Source organism: Amblyraja radiata, chromosome 18 (genome assembly GCF_010909765.2).
Source record: "Amblyraja radiata isolate CabotCenter1 chromosome 18, sAmbRad1.1.pri, whole genome shotgun sequence".
NCBI lineage: Eukaryota > Metazoa > Chordata > Chondrichthyes > Rajiformes > Rajidae > Amblyraja > Amblyraja radiata.
The window spans coordinates 13,493,627-13,518,612 of NC_045973.1; the positions used below are offsets into that span (position 1 = coordinate 13,493,627).

At 41.2% G+C, this 24,986-nt stretch overlaps 1 protein-coding gene across 6 annotated transcripts in view; it reads right to left on the reverse strand.

Moving 5' to 3' along the window:
• cntn3 (contactin 3) overlaps positions 1-24,986 on the reverse strand; it is a 1,582,783-nt gene that overhangs the window by 738,893 nt on the left and 818,904 nt on the right. For all 6 annotated transcript variants that reach the window (XM_033036732.1, XM_033036731.1, XM_033036727.1 and 3 more), the window contains one exon: positions 10,056-10,191. In XM_033036732.1, coding sequence (XP_032892623.1) covers positions 10,056-10,110 — 55 coding nt within the window. In that variant the 5' untranslated portion in view covers positions 10,111-10,191. The remainder of the gene's footprint in view (positions 1-10,055; positions 10,192-24,986) is intronic.

Here is a 24,986-nt window from a genome sequence, read left to right on the forward strand (position 1 = left end):
GAATTGTCTGTAGACCTCCGAGGCAGGATTGTGTTGAGACACAGATCTGGGGAAGGGTATAAAACAATTTCTGCAGCATTGCTGGTCTTGGAGAGCACAGTGGCCTCCATCATTCTTAAATGGAAGAACTTTGGAACCACCAGGACTCTTCATAGAGCTGGCCGCCCAGCCAAACTGAGCAATCGGGGGAGAAGTGCCTTGGTCAGGGAGTTGACCAAGAACCCGATGATCACTCTGACAGCTCCAGAGTTCCTCTGTGGAGATGGGCGAATATTCCAGAAAGACAAATATATCTGCAGCACCACCAATCAGGCCTTTATGGTAGAGTGGCCAGATGGAAGCCACCTCAGTAAAAGGCACATGACAGCCCGCTTGGAGTTTGCCTAAAGGACTCTCAGACCATGAGAAACAAGATTTCCTGATAAAACCAAGATTGAACTCTTTGTCCTGAATGCCAAGCGTCACGTCTGGAGGAAATCGGGCACCGCTCATCACCTGGTCAATACCATACCTACGGTGAAGCATGGTGGTAGCAGCATCATGCTGTGGAGATGTTTATCAGTGGCAGGAACTGGGAGACTAGTCAGGATGGAGGGAAAGATTAACAGAGCAAAGTACAGAGAGATCCTTGATGGAAATCTGCTCCAGAGCCAACGACCCTAAGCACACAGCCAAGACAACGCAGGAGTGGCTTCGTGACAAGTCTGTGAATGTCCTTGAGTGGCTCAGCCAGAGGCTGGAGTTGAACCCAATCGAACATCTCTGGAGGGACCTGAAAATAGTTGTGCATTGATGCTCCCCATCAAACCTTACAGAGCTTGAGAGGATCTGCAGAGAAGAATGGGAGAAATAACCCAAATACACGTGTGCCAAGCTTGTAGCGTTATACCCAAGGCTGTAATCGCTGCCAAAGGTGCCTCAACAAAGTACTGAGTAAAGGGTTGGAATACTTATGTAAATGTGATATTTCAGTTATTTCCTTTTAATTACTTTACAAAAATTTCTAAACAATGTTTTTGCTTTTTTATTATGGGGCATTGTGCGTAGACTGATAATAGAAAAAATGAATTTAATCCATTTTGGAATAAGGCTGTAATGTAACAAAATGTGGAAAAAGTGAAGGGCTATGAATATTTTCTGAATACACTACTATAGGAGCACCCCCCCCCCCTCCCCTCCACACTCCTCCCCAGCATTTATGCCTTAAGGCTGAGAAGCCGACAGAGGTGAACATATGTTTTGAGTTTGCCAAAGACGTGATGGGTGATTGAAGAACTGAAGAGTTCAGGAGTTGATTATAGGACTAATGAATCAATGAGGAGGATATTCAATAAGGGAGAGTGTAATACTGTAGGTTGAGGAGACAATGGAGGTGCTGGGGAGATAGTGGAATGAGAAGATGATAAGAGTTGAGATGCCATTGAGGGAACAAGAGAATGCACAGGGTTGCTGAAGAAAGGAGCAGGGGCATAAATAAAATGGGGTTGGATGATGGTGGGATGGAAATGAGGCCAAATGAAGATTGAGCAACGTGGAAAGTTGATGATGTAGTTGAGGATATGATGGAGGTTCATGAAGACAAAAGTGAAGAAGTCACAACTTGACTATAGTTTAGTTTATAATTTAGTTTATAGTTTGTGTTTATTTTATTGTCAGTGGGGTCAGTGGGGGCGCTGCAAGCCGGAGCCCTGTCAGCAGCATGTCCGTTTTTTTCAACTTTTTTTGTTTTTTTAGTATCTTTTTAAAGTATGTTTTATGTGTTTCTTTGTGTGTCTTGTGTGGGGGGTGGTGTGGGGGGGGGGGGGGTGAGGGGGAAAACTCTTTGGTCGCCTCCTCCACGGAGAGGCAACTTTTTCCAGGTCGCCTCCCCTGTGGCCTAACAACAAGGCGTGGCCTTTCCCGGAGACGCGCCCGGGGCTTCAGCGTCGTGGAGCGGGCGAGCCCTCGCTGGGGCTCGCCGGAGGGGAGCGCTCCGTTTCGCTGGCCCGCGGCAGCCAGCAGCCTGAAGCCGCGGTCTGCAGAGTTCCAGCTGGCGCGGCGTCTGCAGCCTGGGATCCCTCGTGCGGGACCCGGGGGAAGAAGAAGCTCCCACCGCCGGCCCGCGGCCAACTTCTACCGCGGACCCGGCGTGGACTTACCATCACCCCTGGAGGGGAGCTTCATCTGTCGGCCCTAAAGTCTGTGGTGCTTCCGTCTGCGGCGCGGCGGGGACTTTAAATCTTCGACCGCCGGCCTGCAGCCTACACCATCCTGAAGCCACGGTCTTCGGTGGGGAAGAGCCGACTATGGACTGACTCTGGACTCTGGTCCCGACCACAGGGGGAAATGGAGGAGGACTGGCCAATTTTTGTGCCTTCCACCACAGTGATGAATGCTGTGGTGGATGTTTGTGTTAAATTTTTATTTTGTATTGTGTGTTCTTTCTCATTGTATCGCTGCTGACATATTCATTTCACTTGCACTTTATGTGCAATGTGACGAATAAACCCGTATTGTATTGTATTGTATTGTTTATAGCTCATAGTTTAGAGTTAATGGTTTATAAAAATCCAAGTAATTAAATAATATGCAACCTGTTCAAGAAAAAACTACATTAATCGAAAGGGTGATCACTTGCACAGAATCAAAGACAAACTTATTTAGTTGGAATTGACAACAAGGCCATGACACTCCTTTATGTATTTTATAAATCTCGAGCAAAATGTTGGTATCTTTAATGCTGACTGAAAACAAAACAAAATCTCATTTTGTTTACATATTCTTCAGCCAGGAAATCTGCTTTCTGAAGTGGCCTAGTAGGGCTCTACATCCAGAATCCAGTAAGCTATGGACAATAATAGCTTTCAGCTTTGTTAACAACTACTGCATCCTGTGAATAACCAAGTAAATACAATGGAATGATTGGTAGCCTTTAATGTGGGCAAAGATTGTGTATAATCTGGATACATTCCAAGAAGCAAGTACAAACTTAGACAATAGGTGCAGGAGTAGGCCATTCAGCCCTTCAAGCCAGCACTGCCCATTCAATTGGATGGTGAAATAAATAAAAAGTAGGAATAAAGACTCACAAGTCCAGAGTAGATTGTAAATGAACAGGACAGTACTTTTTTTTAAAGCATAGTACCAGTTAAAGAATCTTTGGAGAAGTGAAGGGGTCATTTATGGGTGAAAGCAGTGATCTGTTGGTGGAGGCAAACTGCATGCCTGAGGTTGACTGATGTCTTTACCATGGAAGTAGATTGTGTTAATCAACGAGGTTGCTGCACCATTAGATGAGGTTAACAGTAAAGAGGACCGGTCGTGCTTGTCGGGAATGTCAATAGACTGGGATGCCAGTGAAGGTATTGAGGAAATAACCCAGATCTGAAACATTAACTTTTTCTCTCTCCATTGAGGCTGTCTGATTTGTCCAGCGTTTATAGCATGTTCTGTTCTTATCTAATTGTTGCAGGAAAGATCAGAAGTTGTCATGATTCATTTTGTATTTTTTTCCAATTGTCCTTCAACATGCGAGTAATGACAAAGGACAAAAGAAGCAATAATCTTGGAATAAATTAAAAGACATTTAAAAATGCTTGGATAGATACAGTAGAAAAATGTAGTGGAGGCAGCAAAACTGAGGACAAAATATGTCTAACTAATTTGACTGAATATTTTTTAACGAGTCACCGGAGAATGTCATTTACAAAAATATGCATTTTTTAATATACATTTACAAAAGGTTTTTCATAAAATATCACATGTAAGCTTTATAAACAGATTGGAGAGTTTAATGTGCAAAAGTAGAACACAATAAAATTGGGATATATACTGGCATGGAATGAAAGCTGCTTGATGATAAGAAACAGAGGGGGAATATAGGACTTTCGTTTGGTAGACGGTGAATGGTCGGGTATCATTGGAATGGTTCTTGGACCCCAGCTGTAAACAATATATATCAATGATTTGCATAGGAGAACTGAAAGGAATATTTCAAAATTTGCTGATGGCATGAAATTGAATGGAATTCTGGGATGCTCTTGAACCAAGTCTCTGGATATGGACAGTCAGGTCCAAAATTCAGGAAAAATGTCTTCACTTAGTTATTGATGAACCTACAGAATTGAGGTGGATATCTATCACTGAATATATTTCAGAAGGAGCTCGATAGAGCATGCTCAAAGGGAAAAATGACCAATGCATGTTCTTGTTTTTCTATGTTCAGACAAGATTTTGGATGTTATAAATAGAGCATTATCATTCAAAATCCAGGATGCAGTATAAGAGTCATAGAGGTTAGAGTGATATAGTGTGGAAACAGGCCCTTCAGCTCAACTTGCCCACACCGGCCAATGTGTCCCAGCTACACTAGTCCTATCAGCCCGTGTTTGGCCCATATCACTCTAAACTTGTCCTATCCATGTACCTGTCTAACTGTTTCTTAAACGTTGGGATTAAAATGTACAAAATGCAGGACATGCCCAGCTGGTTCAACATGTTTAATTCCCCAATTTGGACAGGGTGTAAGTACTTGGGAAAGGTAGAGAGGAATTTGACAAGAATAATATCACCGATGAGATTTTATGATTGTATGATCTTCATACTTTAGAAGGGAAAACATTTGCAGATATTATGAGTTGTGCAGCAGGGGGCTACTGATGTAAAGAGATTTCTAAAAAGAATACTAGTGAGACTAGAATGTCACACAATAGAATGGATTTGGAATTGAGTTGTGAATATCAATATGATAGCAGTAAAAGAATTGGATAAATATTTCATGGAGAAGAATGTGATGGAGTAAGACCTAATGGTCATTCACTAGAGGAAACAAAGCAGATTCATTTAACTCAATCCCTCCTTCCATGTGTTATAATTCCGCCCCATTAAAACAGAATATCTTAAGTGATAAAAATTATTTGTTTAATTCCTGGATGATGATAGAAACGTAAAAACATAGAAAATAGGTGCAGGAGTAGGCCATTCGGCCCTTCGAGCCTGCACCGCCATTCAATATGATCATGGCTGATCATCCAACTCGGTATCCTGTACCTGCCTTCTCTCCATACCCCCTCATCCCTTTAGCCACAATGGCCACATCTAACTCCCTATTAAATATAGCCAATGAACTGGCCTCAACTACCTTCTGTGGCAGAGAATTCCAGAGATTCACCACTCTCTGTGTGAAAAATGTTTTCCTCATCTCGGTCCTAAAAGATTTCCCCCTTATCCTTAAACTGTGACCCCTTGTTCTGGACTTCCCCAACATCGGGAACAATCTTCCTGCATCTAGCCTGTCCAACCCCTTAAGAATTTTGTAAGTTTCTATAAGATCCCCCCTCAATCCTCTAAATTCTAGCGAGTACAAGCCGAGTCTATCCAGTCTTTCTTCATATGAAAGTCCTGACATCCCAGGAATCAGTCTGGTGAACTTTCTCTGTACGGCAAGAATGATATGTTTAACTGTCTAACTAGATACTAAGTTAGGAAGCATCTTAGCCAGAAACTCAGGAGATAATGATGGTTAATGGAGTAAAATGAAACAGAGGAAGACTTTACCAGGTTGAATCAGCAAACTCCTTATTTTCAAACTGCTGAGAGATCGGGAACCACAGACATTTAAGGCTCCATATGGACAAGTCACTCAAAGCCACTGTAGGTCATACATAAAAATTCTCAAAAAAAGCTCAAATAGGTCATGTGGGAAGGGGTGAGAGTCATTACAATACTTACATTTAACCACGAATCTCAGGATTTAAGCACTACTTTCTTAGTACAATTCAGCAGCATGCAAAAGGCAAAATGCTCCAGACATGTTTCATAATTTCCTTCTGTTCATCTAGGATGATTTGTCAGGTCTTCAAACCAATTATACAATTCAATGGAGTAAATTTTGGGATGATAGAACAAGGGATCTTAATTAGCTCTTAGGGAATCAAGGGATATGGGGGGGAAAAGCCAGAATGGGGTACTAATTTTGGATGATCCGCCATGATTGCATTGAATGGCTGTGCTGGCTCGAAGGGCCAAATAGCCTACTCCTGCACCTATTTTGTATGTTTTCTATGCTCTATGTCAAGAACCATGGTGTACAAGTGAAATCAGGAAGAATTCTTCGACCTGTGGAGTTTGTCCCACCAAACAAATTGCTGCAAAGATTGCCATTTTCAAGATGTAGTTCAAAATATTTATGCTGGGTGATATTATCAAGGTAGACAATAGACAATAGGTACAGGTGTAGGCCATTTGCCCCTTCGAGCCAGCACTGCCATTCAATGTGATCATGGCTAATCATCCCCAATCAGTACCCCGTTCATTCTTCTCCTAATTGGAGCCTTAAACTGGAAAATGCATTTTGCCACATATCAGTTCAGATTTAATTGAATGACAAAGAGACAAGAGATGTTAAGTGCCTTAGTTTAGTTCCTGCAACTTTCAAAAAATACACAGGACCAGAATTTCTGATTTTAGCATAATCAAGATATCTGTGCACAAAATCTGCTTGAAATTGAATTAGATCGGTTCTGCTAAAACCCATTTCCATAATCACTATTGCAAAATCTTCCGTTATCCGGTATAATTGGGCAGTGTTATTATATTTTAATCAACTTTGTTACAAAGTGTTCCTGGATGTATGGACTAATAAGGCTGACAATGGATTTACCACTGTAAATCTTTTTTTCAAAAATAATGATGTCTAATTCTCGGTGAAGTGGCACCTGATTTAAAAATCACTCAAATTGACTTTAAAGAATGATTCTGCATTTTCCAATTGTACACGTATCAATGTCAGTACCCCTGCTTCCTCAATTAAAGCACTGGTTTCACAGAGGAGAGAGAAAGAGAAAAAAAAGCATATTATTTTCCTGATCCAGTGTAATTAGTAATTTCAAACACAAGAGTGTCTAAAGATACTGGGATCTGGTTAAAAAAATATCTGCTGAAGAAATTCTGTGGGTCAAAGAGCATCGGCGGAGGCAAAGAGGTAGTAGACATTTTGGGTCCTGCTTGAGGACTGACCATGAACGGGAGAGATGGCTGGTATAAAGAGGTGAGATGGAGCAGCAAATCACGGGCAGGCAGATGACCGGAAGAACCAGGTAAGGATGGAGATGATGGACAAATGGCCAGGTGGGGAAGGGTAGGGTGAATTTGGGAGACAGGGGTTGGTGGATGATTGGAAGAGACAGATGAGGACAGAGAAAAAGAGGACAGATGGAATCAGATGGGGAGAGGGGAGGTTGGATGGAGAGACCAAGGCTGGAAAGTGGTAAATGGAATCACAAGAGACTGCAGATGCTGGAATCTGTTAAGAAAGAAAGGTGATGTGAAACCAGCTAATGGAGGGGTGGAACCAGTTGGGGAGGAGAACCAGAAGATGTAACATGTGGGTAAAAGGCCACCATCTCTCTGCTTCTGCATGTTATCCATCAGCCACTATCTCCCAACTTCAGCCCTTCCTCTCCAGGCTCCATCTGCCCATCATCTCCATCTTATCTAGCTCCATTAATTGCTTGCCAGTTGCTGCCTTACACCTTCCTCTCAAATTTTATACTGGTTATCTCCCCTCCATACTCACAGGCCTAATACGGTCTCTGCCAAAAGCATCATCTATTCCTTTCCTTCCACAGATAGTGCCTGACCGACTGAGTTTCTCCAGCAAATTGAAATTAGGCATTTTAACTTGGTCAGCTTTTGTGACTTCTTTAAACTGGCTGGTATAAAGCATATTATAAAGCATATTGAATCTTGAACCAGTGTTTATAAAAAAATAAAAAAATAAAAGGGGGGAAAAATAAACAGCTTTGCTTAAAACTACCCAATCAATGTGATAGGATATTAAACAAACCTCCGAATGGATTTGAATGGAGAATATTTGCCAAAAACGAACTGAGTGTACACCCCAGAATTTGGTTACACAATATCACCATGATATGACAAACATCTGAGTTGAATTCGAGTTTAGTTTATTGTGAAAGATAGACACAAAATCCTGCAGTAACACAGCGGGACAGGCAGCATCTCTGGGGAGAAAGATATTTCGGATCAAGGCCCTTACTCCAGCATTTTGTGTCTATATTTGGTTTAAACCAGCATCTGCAGTTCCTTCCTACACATTTAGTTTATTGTCACGTGTACCGAGGGGGTGAAAAGCTTTTGTTGCACGCTAACCAGTCAGCGGAAAGATAATACATGATTACAATCGAGCCATTCACAGTGTACAAATACCATGTATGAAATGCTGCTGTTGGAGTAGAGATTTAAGAGTGAAGCAATTGTAATGCGTGATTGCAGATCCACTTATGTTACTGACACACAATGAATCACCTGGCCTGGACGCCATCTTTTCAACCTCAGTAAACTATTGTTCTGAAATTGATATTTAACTAGTTCTCAAGCTTGCAGCAGCAAAGACATTGCGAATAGTGTAGCAGCTGAGAGCATTGTCGCATGTCCTCTTGCCCGCTAGGAAAAACTGCTTGCAGGTGACCAAATGCCCAGTTGAAACTATATACCGCATAATGTTTCTCAGAGTTCAAGAAAGTGAGGTTCAAATGTCTGGAGCTCATTGTCAGCAGGAGTTATGGTGAATGTATGACACAACAGGTTCCAGACCAAACACACTACATTTAGAAGTACACAGCAGAGGAAGATCAATCAAAGCTCTTTGTCAGAGATTACGTAAAATGTGTTTACGTGAACAGAAGGAAAATGGAATGTGCAACTCAAAGTCTTATACTTTCAGTTGCTTAAAAAAAAGAGAAGGGAAAAATACAACTCAACCTTAAATTATTAACAATTGTGTGGAATACAATAAAATATACTGTCATTTATTTCTGATTTGGATATTGGGTATACATTTGCTGTTGTACATATCATTTCCCCTCGCTGTTTATTTCAGTGCAAGATGATGCAGCTGGTTTTACAAGGCTGACAGCAGGGATGAAAAACTACAGATGAAAAAAAAGCTGAATGTTTCAGTTCACTTGCTGCCAAAAGGGTGACATTTATCAAGAAAAGATAACCTAACCTCAAAAAACCTGTTGTTTCCACTGGATCTTTCCTTTGGTGTTTGCACAACATCAACACATCATTTACCCTTGCACCCTTGACCAAAACAAAACCTTAAATGAGACTTCAAAAATAATTAGCATGGCCTCCAGAAAAAATGCATCATATTTGTTTGTACAGCAGTGGATTTCACATCTGTTGTGGTGTGAACTTTGGCAACAAGCAATAGCATGTATCCACATCACAATTTTCATAGCAAGCTGTTCTTCTCTTTTGTTATAAAATGTACTGTCTCCTTGGACTCCGCAAAAGAGTAACGGTACTCATTGGAAGCATTTATAACCTTCTTCAATGCAAGTGCAGTTTTAATCATTACTCCATGTAAATTATGGATTGGAGCCATGACTAAATCTAAATTAATCAGGAATAAAGTAATCCATACACATCTATAATTTATAAACGATCGGCGTTTTACTCTAACATTGTGCATTTAAAATGCATTCTTTCTAAAATTATAAAAATAGATAATTCATATTTGAGCTGAGAAGATGAATCTCAAATAAATATACAAACATATACACAAAAGACAGTGCACATCTTAGGAGTGTCAAAACAACATTTTTAAATTCACCATTGGCTGCATTAGATATAATTATTAGGATACAATGGCAATTACTTGTGAAACATTCATAACACACTTAAATTCATATCCTGCTTTTGAATCATCATAATTGATTGTTTCATTTCACATTATACGGTGTAAATGATTGAACATTGCAAAGTACGCGAGAATGATTTGCAGATCAAGAAATGTCCTCGTCAGTGTGGGACATCACAGCTGCAAGCCAGCCTACCTTTTGAGCTATTTAACAGGTCATTACCACATCAGATATATTTGCATTTTGTCAACTCCTGATAATTTCCCAAAAAATAGTCGTTGTCAAATCAAACTCTAATGTACATGCAAGTGATTTCATGTTGCATTTTAATAAATGAAGACAACATTATGCCTAACAAAAATATTAAAAATTGCCGCACATACAAATCAGGTATTAATGGTATTTTACCTGCTAGGCAGCCAATGAATGATAGCAGTAACAGCAGTTTCCATAGCAACATCATCTTTAGTTGCCAAGGGCAAATAAGCCTCTCGTGCAATCACCAGTTAATAGAAGACTTCCTTTTCAAGGTACAACCTCTAATCTGTGAGGGAAGACAATTTGAAAAGAAGAGAATTAAAAACAAGCATTTGGTCCTCTGCCCAATCTCAGAATGCACCAATGAAATTGGCACTTGCTTGGCTGATCCAGCTAAATACAATTGATCTGCTGATTAATAAATCATGCAATTATCAAAACACATTGAATAATCAAAAGCACACTTTCCACACCGGTGTAAGAGAAAGAGCAGGCAGTTCTGTTTGTATTGTAAACATGAACTTCTTGACGTGCATGGAGGGCAAAAGTTTAACAATTGTGAAATGTACAAATGTTAACAGTTAACAAAATAACACCCGGGAGCAAAAAAAAGGTGATGATTTAGAGCAGTGATTCCCAACCTGGGGCCCTATGGCAAATTTCAGGGGGTCCACAGAAAATGTTTGGGATTTAGGGGGCCACAGGTTGAATGAAGGGGGCCACAGAGCTACCACCCTGTTGCCTCCTAAATTTCAGTTCTAATAAATTTAAATCTATGTAGTTGAAATATTTTTGATGTTTGTGGAATATAATAAAAGAGAATATATGTGCAATTAATAGACACTGATATTTTTATGGAAGGTATTATAATATTGAAGGTACACAAAAATGCTGGAGAAACTCAGCGGGTGCAGCAGCATCTATGGAGCGAAGGAAATAGGAGACGTTTCGGGCCGAAACCCTTCTTCAGACTGATGGGGGGTGGGGGGGAGAAGGAAGGAAAAAGGGAGGAGGAGGAGCCCGAGGGCGGGGGGATGGGAGGAGACAGCTCGAGGGTTAAGGAAGGGGAGGAGACAGCAAGGGCTAGCAAAACTGGGAGAATTCAACGTTCATGCCATCCGGACGCAAGCAACCCAGGCGGAATATGAGGTGCTGTTCCTCCAATTTCTGGTGTTGCTCACTCTGGCAATGGAGGAGACCCAGGACAGAGAGGTCGGATTGGGAATGGGAGGGGGAGTTGAAGTGCTGAGCCACCGGGAGTTCAGGTAGGTTATTGCGGACTGAGCGGAGGTGTTCGGCGAAACGATTGCCCAACCTCCGCCTAGTCTCCCTGATGTAAATCAGCTGACATCTAGAGCAGCGGATGCAGTAGATGAGGTTGGAGGAGATACAGGTGAACCTTTGTCGCACCTGGAACGGCTGCTTGGGTCCTTGAATGGAGTCGAGGGGGGAGGTGAAGGGACAGGTGTTGCATTTCTTGCGGTTGCAACGGAAAGTGCCCGGGGAGGGGGTGGTACGGGAAGGAAGGGAAGAATTGACAAGGGAGTTGCGGAGGGAGCGGTCTTTGCGGAAGGCAGACATGGGGGGAGATGGGAAGATGTGGCGAGTGGTGGGGTCACGTTGGAGTTGGTGGAAATGGCGGAGGATTATTTGTTGTATTTGCCGGCAGGTGGGGTGAAAGGTGAGGACTAGGGGGACTCTGCCCTTGTTGTGAGTGCGGGGATGGGGAGAGAGAGCAGTGTTACGGGGTATGGATGAGACCCTGGTGTGAGCCTCATCAATGGTGGCGGAGGGGAATCCCCGTTCCCTGAAGAACAAGGACATTTCCGATGCCCTGGTGTGGAACGTCTCATCCTGGGAGCAGATGCGGCGTAGGCAGAGGAATTGGGAGTAGGGGATGGAGTCTTTACAGGGGGCAGGGTGGGAAGACGTGTAGTCCAGATAGCCATGTGAGTCAGTTGGTTTGTAGTGTATGTCGGTCAGAAGTCTGTCCTCTGCGATGGAGATGGTGAGGTCAAGGAATGGTAGGGAAGTGTCGGAAATGGTCCAGGTGTATTGGAGTGCCGGACGGAAGTTGGTGGTGAAGTGGATGAAGTCAGTCAGTTGTGTGTGGGTGCAGGAGGTGGCCCCAAAGCAGTCGTCAATGTAACGGAGGTAGAGGTCGGGGATGGGGCCCTGGTACGTATTGAACAAGGATTGTTCAATGTACCTGACAAAGAGGCAGGCGTAGCTGGGGCCCATGCGTGTGCCCATAGCTACGCCTTGTGTTTGGAGGAAATGGGAGGAGTCAAACGTAAAGTTGTTGAGGGTGAGGACCAACTCCGCTAGGCGGAGGAGGGTGTCAGTGGCTGGGTATAGGTTGCTCCTCTGGTCGAGGAAGAACCGGAGGGCTTTGAGGCCATCCTGGTGGGGGATGGAGGTGTAGAGTGACTGGACATCCATGGTGAAAATGAGGGGGTGAGGGCCTAGAGAGTGGAATGCGCGGAGGCGGCGGAGAGTGTCTGAGGTGTCTAGAACATAGGTGGGAAGGGATTTGACCAAGGGGGATAGTATGAAGTCAAGGTATGTGGAGATGAGTTCGGTGGGGCACGAACAAGCAGAGACAATGGGTCTGCCGGGAGAGCCGGGTTTGTGGATTTTGGGGAGAAGGTAAAAACGGGCCGTGCGGGGCTGGGGAACTATGAGGTTGGAAGCTTGGTCGGGCAGGGCGTGGGAATTGATGAAATCGGTGATGGTTCTAGATATGGTGGCCTGGTGCTCGAGGAGGGGGTGCGTTGGAGACGGGAAAAAGCTTCATCATTGGGGGGCGAGGACTCCTTCTCATGGAAGTGCGCTGTGAGGCGGAGGCGATGGTAGAAGCGCTCCAAGTCATGGTGGGCGCGGAACTCATTGAGATGGGGACGGAGGGGGACAAAGGTAAGACCTCTGCTGAGGACAGGCCGTTCGGTGTGGGAGAGGGGGAGGTCGGGGGGGATGGTGAACACCCGGCAGGGATGGGAGTTGGGGCCAGAGGAAGGCAGGTGGGTGGACTGGGGACAGGGCGATGTGTAGGGGGGTGACATATTGTGAACATATTGTGAACTACAGTGAAATATTGAAGTACTTTTCTTCCGCTAATAATGTCAGGGGGGGGGGCACAGAAAAATTAAAAGATCCCAAGGGGGCCATGAGCTAAAAAAGGTTGGGAACCACTGATTTAGAGGATTGCACTGAAACAGGCAATTTCATTTCAAGGTCGGTTTATTGTCATGTGTACCAATTAAGGTACAGTGAAATTTGAATTATGAGGTTGATACCACCCTCTCAGACAACTAATAATGCTGTTCGCTCACAAAATATAATTGTGGTCTCAAATGACCAAACCTGAACTATAAATTGCTAACTCCAAAAGAAGATGTCTTGGTTTTCATCTCAAATATATTTTCCTGTAGTTGTTACAGCTAAATAGACCAGGAAATTCTCTGACCAATGTTCAATTTAGTTTGGTTCTAGAAGCCAGTAGGGTGGTACAGAGTGTCAATTCTCCTCAGCTTTTAAAAAATCACCGCTAATGAAGCATGTTTCACATATGCACATCGAGACGCGTCTTTCATCATCCAATACAAGCAGAGTTGAAGCTTAAAGGTAAGGAGCTGCAGCACCCAATAAGCACAGAACATTTACAAAATAGCTTGAATTGGAAGCATTAATATCATATTAACATATGCAATTGCAAAGGATTTTTTTAAAGTAGTTAATCACAGTCACTGTACATTTTGGGGTGGGTGATTGCAACCTTCACATGGTCCGCTATGTTTCAACAAATGCAATCTATCTGTCGTGCACAATCAAATAAAATCAAATAGAACAAGTTGCCCCACAACTTTAGGCTGTGTACGCCATACGCAAGAAAAAGACTGTATATTTTATTTTGTCACTTCATGGTTTCATGACAGTATTTAATTAAAGAGGGAACTTTGATCATATCGTTGGAATTTGGAGGAGTCTCTAGGAAGAACTGTAAGCGACTGAAACAATTGAAAATGAGTGCATTTAATGCCAACATCTTGTCCACTGATTATTTGGAGATCTGAGTCATAGAATCATAGAGCTATGCACAGACACAGACCCTTCAAAGCGATTCATCCATGCTGGCCAAGTTGTCTAACCAAGCTAATTGCATTTGCTTGCACCTGGACAATATCCCTCCAAGCCTTTCCAATTCATGTACCTGTCCAAATGTCTTTTAAATGTCGTAGCTGTACTCACCTCTACAATTTCCACTGGTAGCTCATTCCCTGTTATGTGAAAATGTTGTTCCTCGTAATCCTTTTGCATCATTACACTCTCACTTTGAACTTTACCATCTAGTTTTAGATTCCCCTACCCTGGTAGGATGGTTGTGGCCATTCTCCCAATATATTCCCCCGCATATCTTATAAACAATGTATAAACTGCGTGCTGCACTGTTACACTGTAAAAGTTCACAAAATGTCCATGTGGTGAACAGCTCTGAGTTAAACGACTGGCCAATGCTGCTTGTTTGCAACTAACAATGAAATCTGGGTAGCATGGTAAAGCTGCAGGAACTCGGGTCCAATCCTGATTTTGGGCATCACCTTCAAGTAGTGTTTACACGTTCCGTTTGTAGCTGGCCAATTTGCTTTCACATCCCAAAGACAGACAAGTTATCTAAATAGCACTGTAAATCCCTTTCATCATGTAGTTACATTTTGGGGTAATTAAGAGCGATTTGATGTATATGTCAGAGACGGTAAATTACTGGACTACCAGACAATTAGGAGAGGGGTATGTTGTTTGTGTGATCGTTCTGTTTGCAAGTGCCTTCAACCCAATGGGCCAAAGGGGATCCTTCTTTGTCATAACAGGTAAACAGACATAATTAAGGCTTATGTCAGCTAAGTAACTTACCACAGACTAAACTGATTTGTGCATAACAACATAGAAAGATGTGACATTTCTAACAAGAGTTATCAGGTAAAAGCAAACACCCAAAACAACAAATCAGTAAACGAGTAAATCTAATGATCATGGGATCTGAAATGTAAACAGGAATGCTGGAAGAACTTAATTAGTCCAGCAGCATATGTGGAGTATGAATCAGTTAAGCTTTCTTGTCAGCAACTCATAGATCAATGACTCGTTTTCATAATTAAGAGGCACTGAGGCTAACTTTGATGCACAAGGTACGAGTCTTATGACATTGGGGAACTCAAGTGAGATCAAATAATAGCTGTGGTTATTTTACATTTTCTTACCAAATCAAGAGCATTTTTTTGTCATTAAACATTGTTCACATATCATTTGGCTTGTCATATTTACTGTTGCAAGACATTCAGAAGTCTTTTTTGATGGGAGATAATTAGAAACAAAACCTTTGCCAACTTTGAGCCAATTGACACCAACTAATTGAAATACAAAAGACGGAAGGGGCGGTCCCACTTGGGCGACCTAATTGGCGAGTTTAGAAGAGTTTAGGAGAGTTTGAAAAAATGTCATGTTGAAGACCTCCTTCGACTATGTTGAAGACTAGCTTCGACTAGCTACGACTAACTTCGGGAAAATTGGACACCGATTAGTGGAGAGTGAAGACAACCTCCTTCGATCTCCTTCGACCTCCCTTCTACCTCCCTTCAACTACCCTCGATTACCTATGACTAACATGCCGACCTACTACGACCTACTACGACTAAACCTACGAGTAAAAAAAGTTTTGATTTTTTTCCATGGCGACCGTTTTTTACTCACGGGCATTTTTCAACATGTTGAAAAATATGCCGCGACCTAGATGAGGCCTCGGGTACACGGGGACTAGTCTCGAGCATGAAGGAGAGTTACAAAGACCTCCTACGACCTTGTGTCGACCATGCTGCGAGCATGAGTCGAGGGCAAACTCGCCAGAACTAGCGGATTAGGACGCCCAAGTGGGACAGCCCCTTGTGTTTTTTCCCTTCAACAAGATAATATTGTGGATTCTCAATCATCCAAGAATGCATTCGATGCGCTGGTACTCTGAACAAACAGCAACAATAAACTTCAGGACAGGACATAAAGAAGTTGGAAAGGATATAAGCCGAAGGATTTACAAAGGAATATTAACTTTCATTTTTAATGTTATAATATGTTTTAACAAATATGATTTTTTATTCTAATTTGATTCCTCTTTATGTTTTGTATAAAACTGCAAACATTTCCTACTGATAACAACTCTCAGCAATAATTTATAAATATGTATTACCCAATTGGAAAACAAACTGTCAGTTAATATAAAATTGAAATGTGCAAATATATAAAGTAAATGCAATTACTGACAACATAGTAAAAAGAAACAATTTCAACCAACATGTAACAGACAAATCATATCAGAGGGCATTTCATGCATTCTTAAGGGCCTGTCCCACTTGGGCGTCATTTGCGCATAATTTACGCGACATCACGTGACGCGCGCATGGTGCGTGGTGACGTAGACAGTGACGCGCAGTCGCACGCGACGCCCCGGATTTTGGGATGTACAAAATCTTTGTGCACCATCTGCATGACGCGTAAGTGGGACAGGCCCTCAAGACATAATGATTTCAGGTGAAATTAAAAATAAACAGTGCACGTGTGTCTTGTGTGGCAGAGAATTCCACAGATTCACAACTCTGGGTGAAAATGAGCAATACAGTTATATATATTTTTCATTTCCCTTTCCTGTACATCAGCCAAAATAAATTAATAGGAATGACAGTGTTCCTACAGAACATAATGAATTATTGCACAACATGGCACCTTATAATTTCAATTATCAATATAAAAATGACTTCTTATATAAACTTCATCTGATATCTCTGTCCCTTTTTAACACACTCGTGTCAACAGGGTGGATGATGACAACCATCTTATGGGCCTTCCTTTCAGTGGAACCCTTAATTTGTAACTAATGTCATTAAAACAGAGCTGAATGAGTATTATCAGCCTCCGAGTTAAAGGACTGTAACTTAAAATCAAAGCCATTAGTCATGTCAACTTTATAGACTGTGTAGACATGTTTTACCAGGAAGCTTCTGAACACTGATCCATTATATCTGCATGACATCAAACCTGCAGGTTAATTGGTGGATGTTATTTCCAATCAGTTAACGTTTTTGGCATTGTAATAAAAATTCAATTAGATTTTCTATAATTCTGGAAAAGATCACAGGTAATAAAAGAGTCAAGGTTCCATTTTGGGGTAAAGTTAATTTCATTTAACTGTGAAGTGACTTTTGGTAAAATAGACTGGAAATAGCTATTAGAAGATAAATCAGTCTCAGAGCAAAGAAGAACAAGTCGGTAAAGTTAAACGCGTTCCCACAAAGAAAAAGTGCGAGAGTTCCTAATCTATAATATTCTCTATAAGATACAGAAAGAAAATGGCATAAAAGAGGAATATGCCAGACACAGAGCTTAATATTGCAGAAAACAGTGAGAATATAAAAACAGTGGAGTGAAATTAAAAGAGACATCAGAAAAGTTAAGAGCAAACATAAAAACTGACATTTAAAATATAAAACAAAATTAAAGATGTTTTCTCAGCACAGTAGTAGTAACAGAAAGAAAACTAAGGAAGGTCCAATTAGAAAACATGTGAAATCGTGTGCAGGTAAAGCATAATAGGATGGGGAATTGTATAGTTGTATACAATTCTTAAATGATTGGACAGGTTGGATGCAGGAAATTTTTTCCCTATGTTGGGGGAGTCCAGAAACAGGGGTCACAGTTTAAGAATAAGGGGTAGGACATTTAGGACTGAGATGAGGAAAAACATTTTCACCCAGAGTTGTGAATCTATGGAATTATCTGTCACAGAAGGCAAATTCACTGGACGTATTAGATATAGCTCCTCGGGCTAACGGAATCAAGGGATATGGGGGGAAAGCAGAAACAGGGTACTGAATGGTTGTGCCAGCTGGAAGGACCGAATGGCCTATTCCTGCATCTATTTTCTATGTTTCTATATTTCTAATTATTAAGGGGTTGTGCTTTGCTGAGGATGGATAAAATACCAGGCCCAGATTAAGTTAAATGCAGGGGAAAACAAATTCCAGAGATTCTGACCATATTATTTTTAAATCTCTTCAGCCATAGAAGTCATCATGCCAGAGAATTGATGGACTGTAGACATTGAACAACTGCTTAAAAAGGAAGGGAAAAAATACATTGAGTAATTACGAGCCAATTACTTTAACTAAAGTGGTAGGCATGTCATTAGAATCAATTGTTGGGGAAGAGGACAAGCTTTCATTTATTAAACCATAGATTAATCAAGTACCGTCAATATGGGCTTGTTAAGGGAGGCTAGGCCTGACTGAAGTAGATTGATTTTTTTTAGAAGGTACACAGGAGATTTGATAGAGACAGTGCATTTGAAGGAGTCCACATGGATTTTAGCAAGTCTTTTTTATCAGGGTCCCTCATAGAAAGCTGGCCAACAATTTAAAAACTCACGGGTTCCAAAGAAGATTTGCAAATTGGATCCAAAGTTAGTTCAGTGGCAGAAAGCAACAACATGAAGGGTGTTTTATGATTAGACTGTTATTATGAGCACTATTCCAAAGTACACATTTCCTGGTCCCTTGGGCCATCATTTAGACTTAAATGTAGGTATCAAAATGAATAGGCTTGCCAATAATATACAAAATTATCATACCTGTAGGAAATTTTAGATAGGGGAAGATATGTATGGTTTGGTAAACTGAGCTGTAAAGACGGGTGGGTCCGAATGTTCAGGAAGTGAATGAGAAGTGAGTTAGTGTGCATGAGTGAAAGGCCGTCAGCATGGATTCAGTGGGCTAACTAAATAAATGAAATGTGATCCAGAGAAGTGGGAATTCATGCATTAGTAATGGGGCAACGAGGCGAGGGAGTGGGCAGCAGTGGCACGTATAGCATAGATGCTGTCTCATCAGGCACTGACTTTGGATATTCCTTTTCATCATGTATGTTTCCTCTGGCTGTTGTAGTTTCCTCTCAAACCCCAAAACAAGAAGGTTAGTAGGCTAATTGGCATTTATAAAGCATTCCAGTTGCATGCAAGTGGTAGAAGCTAGGAGGAGTTGATGAAGATGTTGCAAGACTAGAATGGGATTAACATAAATGGTATTTCATGGTTGGCATGGGCTCATTGGGTTGAAGCACCTGTTTCTGTTTCATGTGACTATGAATATTTCAAATGTCATTAGAAACGGGAATAGTCCCCGAGGATTGGCGTACTGTGCATGTTGTTCCATTGTTTAAAAAGGGTTCTAAGAGTAAACCTAGCAATTATAGACCTGTTAGTTTGACTTCAGTGGTGGGCAAATTAATGGAAAAGATACTTAGAGATAATATATATAAGCATCTGGATAAACAGGGTCTGATTAGGAACAGTCAACATGGATTTGTGCCTGGAAGGTCATGTTTGACTAATCTTCTTGAATTTTTTGAAGAGGTTACTAGGGAAATTGACGAGGGTAAAGCAGTGGATGTTGTCTATATGGACTTTAGTAAGGTCTTTGACAAGGTTCCGCATGGAAGGTTGGTTAAGAAGGTTCAACTGTTGGGTATAAATGCAGGAGTAGCAAGATGGATTCAACAGTGGCTGAATGGGAGAAGCCAGAGGGTAATGGTGGATGGCTGTTTGTCAGGTTGGAGGCAGGTGACTAGTGGGGTGCCTCAGGGATCTGTGTTGGGTCCTTTGTTGTTTGTCATGTACATCAATGATCTGGATGAAGGTGTGGTAAATTGGATTAGTAAGTATGCAGATGATACCAAGATAGGGGGTGTTGTGGATAATGAAGAGGATTTCCAAAGTCTACAGAGTGATTTAGGCCATTTGGAAGAATGGGCTGAAAGATGGCAGATGGAGTTTAATGCTGATAAATGTGAGGTGCTACACCTTGGCAGGACAAATCAAAATAGGACGTACATGGTAAATGGTAGGGAATTGAAGAATGCAGTTGAACAGAGGGATCTGGGAATAACCGTGCATAGTTCCTTGAAGGTGGAATCTCATATAGATAGGGTGGTAAAGAAAGCTTTTGATATGCTAGCCTTTATAAATCAGAGCATTGAGTATAGAAGCTGGGATGTAATGTTAAAATTGTACAAGGCATTGGTGAGACCAAATCTGGAGTATGGTGTACAATTTTGGTCGCCCAGTTATAGGAAGGATGTCAACAAAATAGAGAGAGTACAGAGGAGATTTACTAGAATGTTGCCTGGGTTTCAACAACTAAGTTACAGAGAAAGGTTGAATAAGTTAGGTCTTTATTCTCTGGAGCGCAGAAGGTTAAGGGGGGACTTGATAGAGGTCTTTAAAATGATGAGAGGGATAGACAGAGTTGATGTGGACAAGCTTTTCCCTTTGAGAATAGGGAAGATTCAATCAAGAGGACATGACTTCAGAATTAAGGGACAGAAGTTTAGGGGTAACATGAGGGGGAACTTCTTTACTCAGAGAGTGGTAGCGATGTGGAATGAGCTTCCAGTGGAAGTGGTGGAGGCAGGTTCGTTGGTATCATTTAAAAATAAATTGGATAGGCATATGGATGAGAAGAGAATGGAGGGTTATGGTATGAGGGCAGGCAGGTGGGACTAAGGGAAAATAATTGTTCGGCACGGACTTGTAGGGCTGAGATGGCCTGTTTCCGTGCTGTAATTGTTATATGGTTATATGGTTAATACAAAGAAATGGAAGGGTTTTCATTCATGTGTAGGAGCAAAGGGAACGTTTGTTCTTGGTTTTGAAGGTCTGGTCCTTGATGGACTTAGTAGAACAAGGCAACAAAGTGGTTGAAAAGGCAAATATGATATTTTATTTAATAAGTGCAAGATACAAGGGAAGGAAGTTTAGCTGAAACTGCAGACTCCAAACAGTACAGGTCAGTTTTTAATCATTCTTCAAAAACATCGCAGGACACCCTTTAATGCTAATATATTATTTCTTAAATAAGAGAGACCAAACTGTACCAAATACTCCAGGTAAAGTCTCACCAACATTATGTACAATAAGAATAATAGTTTTGTATTTTAAACTACAATGTACATCAATTAAGGCCAATATAACAATAAAGGTGAACTTGAACTATGACATTTCTTTATTACCTAGAGTCCTACAGTGTGTAAACAGGCCCTTGGGACCAACTTGCCCATGTTGACCAACATGCCCCATCTACACCAATTACACCTGCCTGCATTTGGGCCATATCCTGCTAAACCTATCCTATCCATGTACCTGTCCAGATGTTGCTTTTTGCTGCATCTGCAAGTAAACCTTTTGTGTTTCACTCATGAAAACATTGAGATACTTCTTTACATTCTATCCATTCAGATAACAGAATGTCTATTGATTCTTCCCAACAAAGTGCATGACCTCACACTTTCCAACATTGATCTGCTGTGTTTGATTTGATTAATTAAAATAAATAGCATGGAAGCAGACCTCTAGGCTACCGACAATTCAACTCCCGTTAATGCTAGTTATATGTTGTCTCACATTCACATCTCTTTCCCTGGACACCAGGTACAATGTTTTACAAAGGGTAACTAATCTACAAACCAAAATGTCATTAGGATCTCCGGGGAAACCAGAGAAGCCAGAGGAAACCCATGATGTTGCAGGGAGAACATGCAAATACCACACAAACAGAACCCAAGGTCGGGATTAAATCCAGGTCTCTGGCACTGTGAGGCTGTACCTCTGGGGTGGAAGATTGCAACCTTCGCGTGGTCCACCCTGTTTCGACTAATACAATCAACTCGACGTGCACAAACGGAAGATCAAATAGAACAAGTTGTCCAACAACTTTAGGCTGTGCACGCCACACGAAAGAAGAAGAAGAAGAAGGCTGTAGCTCTGTCAGCTCACTGCACCATAGTTTCACCACTCACTTAACCTCTCTGCACTGCTGTGGAGTCTAAATATCCTTTTGGCAACGCTTTCCCTCCTGCTTTTGTGTCATCAGCAAACGTAGGTACCTTATGTTCTACCCCCTTGACCAAGTCATTGATATGGCAACTAATTGGTGGGGGGGGAGCAATGATTGATACAACTAATTGCATTTTCAAGTCTGAAAAAGATTCATTCATTCTATCTCTCTTGCATCAATGTGATAACCAGTTTTCATCCAAGTTAACGCACTTCCCACAATCCTATAAAGTCTTGTACACTTCCCATATATTACGGCATCGCTTGATTGCCTTCCAGGAATCCAAACACATTACATCTACAGTTGCCCTGTAGATTCATCAACGTGCTTGATGAATCTTTAAAGATCTCTAGCAAAAGGGACAAACATGATTTCAATAAACTTCCCAAACCTTGATGACTTTGTTTGATTGCATTAAGATTTGATAAATGACAAGACTCCAGCATTAAAACACTAACAGACATCAATCTAACTGGTCTATTGTTTATCGATTTTTGCCTCTCTCATTTCTTCATAAGGGCATGGTAATCACTGTTTAATCTGCCAGCACCCTCCTGGACCTGTGCTATAAACTCTATCCACTCTTATTGTCACATGTACTAAGATATAGTGAAAAGCTGTTTGTTTCGTGCTATCCCGTCACGGAAAAGCTATACATGATTACAATCAGGCCACCCACAGTGTGCAGACACGAGATAAAGGAAATAACATTTAGTGCAAGAGAAAGTCCAATAATGTTCGATTAAAAATAGCCTGAAGGTCTCCAATAAGGTTGATGACAGGTCAGGACTACTCTCTAGTTGGTGATAGGATGGTTCCGTTGCCTGATAACAACTGGGAAGAAACTGTCCCTGAGTTTGGAGGTGTGTGTTTTCACACTTCTGTACCTCTTGCCTGATGGGAGTGGGGGGAGTGTCCAGGATGAGACTCGTCCATGATTATGCTGGTGGCCTTGCCGAGGCATGTGTGAAGTGTAGACGGACAACTTAATATTGTTAAATTATTGAAAATAAATGCTTCAATTATAAATGATTGAAAATAAATACTTCATGTTCTTTATGCCGTTGTCCACACATCATTTCAGATAGGTTGGACCTAATATCAGAGTATCTCCAAAAAAAATTATTTCGGACATTTCAAAAGGCACATGGTATGAAACCAATGAGCCACATGAAAATAGACAAAAATGCTGGAGAAACGCAGCGGGTGAGGCAGCATCTATGGAGCAAAGGAAATAGGCAACGTTTCGGGTCGAAACCCTTCTTCAGACAAAAAACACATGTTCCTTCATTTATTGGATTCTCCAAGTTTAAACATGTGCATCATTACTTGTTAATATTAAGTAACATGGCTATTACTGTTTCAAAAGTAGGTTATTATAATAGTAATTGTGCACTTCTGCATAAACATTCTCCATTGTCTCTCATTACCAACAACTGAGTATAATCCCTCTGCGTATAATCTGAATTGCTCCACACATAACAACTATAGTGCTTGAGATTTTATATTTTTATAGTTCTTTCAGTCATGGTCAGTTCCATTAGTCTGGTTATTCATCATCAGAGAAAGCAAAGTCAATATTGAAGGACACTGGTCGCCACAAACTTAACTTGCTGAATTACAGCAATAATTTTCAATTGCCCATGACAATAAATGGGTTACCATTAGTATCAGATCATAAAACCTGAGTTCCAATTACTATTGAAAACTAATCAAAAAATGCGTCATACCAAAACCATTATTTATGCTGCATGGTATTTACAGCAATGAACTTGAGTTTTAAGTAAAGCATCCGTTAAGTTTGTATCCAGTTCTTTATTGTCGAAAGTATTTACATGCTGCTATTGAGTCTTTTGACAACTCAAAAACAGCAAGATAACAGAGGCTATAGTCCGAGAGAAGCAACCACTGTGAATATGTTTACTGACTGGTTGTAGTGTTTTCTCTTCAGTTATTCCAAAGAAAAGTAATTCAGAATCACTTCACAATCACCCTAGTAACACATTAGCATATCAACAGAGAGCACATCAGGGTATTTCAGTGCACACGGAGCAATAAGCCCATGGGAACCAGCTTTTGATTTGAATATATACTCGTCAGTATTTCTATCCTTTTTTCATATGCACTGTTCAAGAGAGATTACCACAGGAAAATAAACATTGCGGCAAATACACTTTTGTTTCTTTCTCTCTTTGGAGAGATTATTAAATGTAAATCCACAATAATGTTATTGCAAAGCTCCTCACTTTACCAGTGATATTCTGAGATATCTCTTTCTTGGGTCTAGTTTCACCATATACTCATCCTTTTCACTCAATGCAGCACAGCCTCAGGTTATACCGTGGAACCAAGGCAAATCCTTGGGTTGATTTGAATATAATGTAGACTTCTCACAAAGAAGAGACTTGGATCAGTGAAATGAAAAACAGAAAATGCACAGGTTACAAGAGACAAGACAAAGAAATTTGACATTTCTCTCTTTTTTGAAGGGGCTACAAAGTCTATCATGTATATCTCAATATAAATTCAAGGCGTCAGCAACATAAGCTCTTGCTCGAACTCTGGAAATAACAAGATTATGTATGACTTTTACATGAATGCTGTCATTGTCCTCTACCTCATAAAACATTTAACCTTTCTTAAATTTACTCTTCAACTGAGCACTTGCATGGTAGAGAAATGAGTCTAAACAAGGGACCTAACCAGAAACATTGCCTGGCCAGTTCCTCCAGAGATGCTGCCTGACCCGTTGACCAGCACTTTTAGTGGAGGAATACAGAGATCGTTGATGCTTTGAATGAAAGAATGTCACCTTGTTAAATGGTCAATCTCTTTTGAGACAATGATGCATAACTCAGGAGCAATCAGAGGAGGCACCTTCCAGCATCTACTCCGATTACACACTTTTAAAAACTGTATGTACTTCAAACAAGATTACCCCATTGTTTCTGAACTCAAGGGTATGGTCACTAATCAGATCTTTTACAGAAAATATGATTCTGGTCACCGTCGTCCAAAATAGGTACAACTTTCCCTAAGTAACAAGAACACAGTCATGCAGGGTACTCTTAGTGTGTCTTGTCAATCCCACTGTGCAACTGTAGCAATATTTCACCACACAAACACTCCAAATCGCCTATAATTTAGGTGA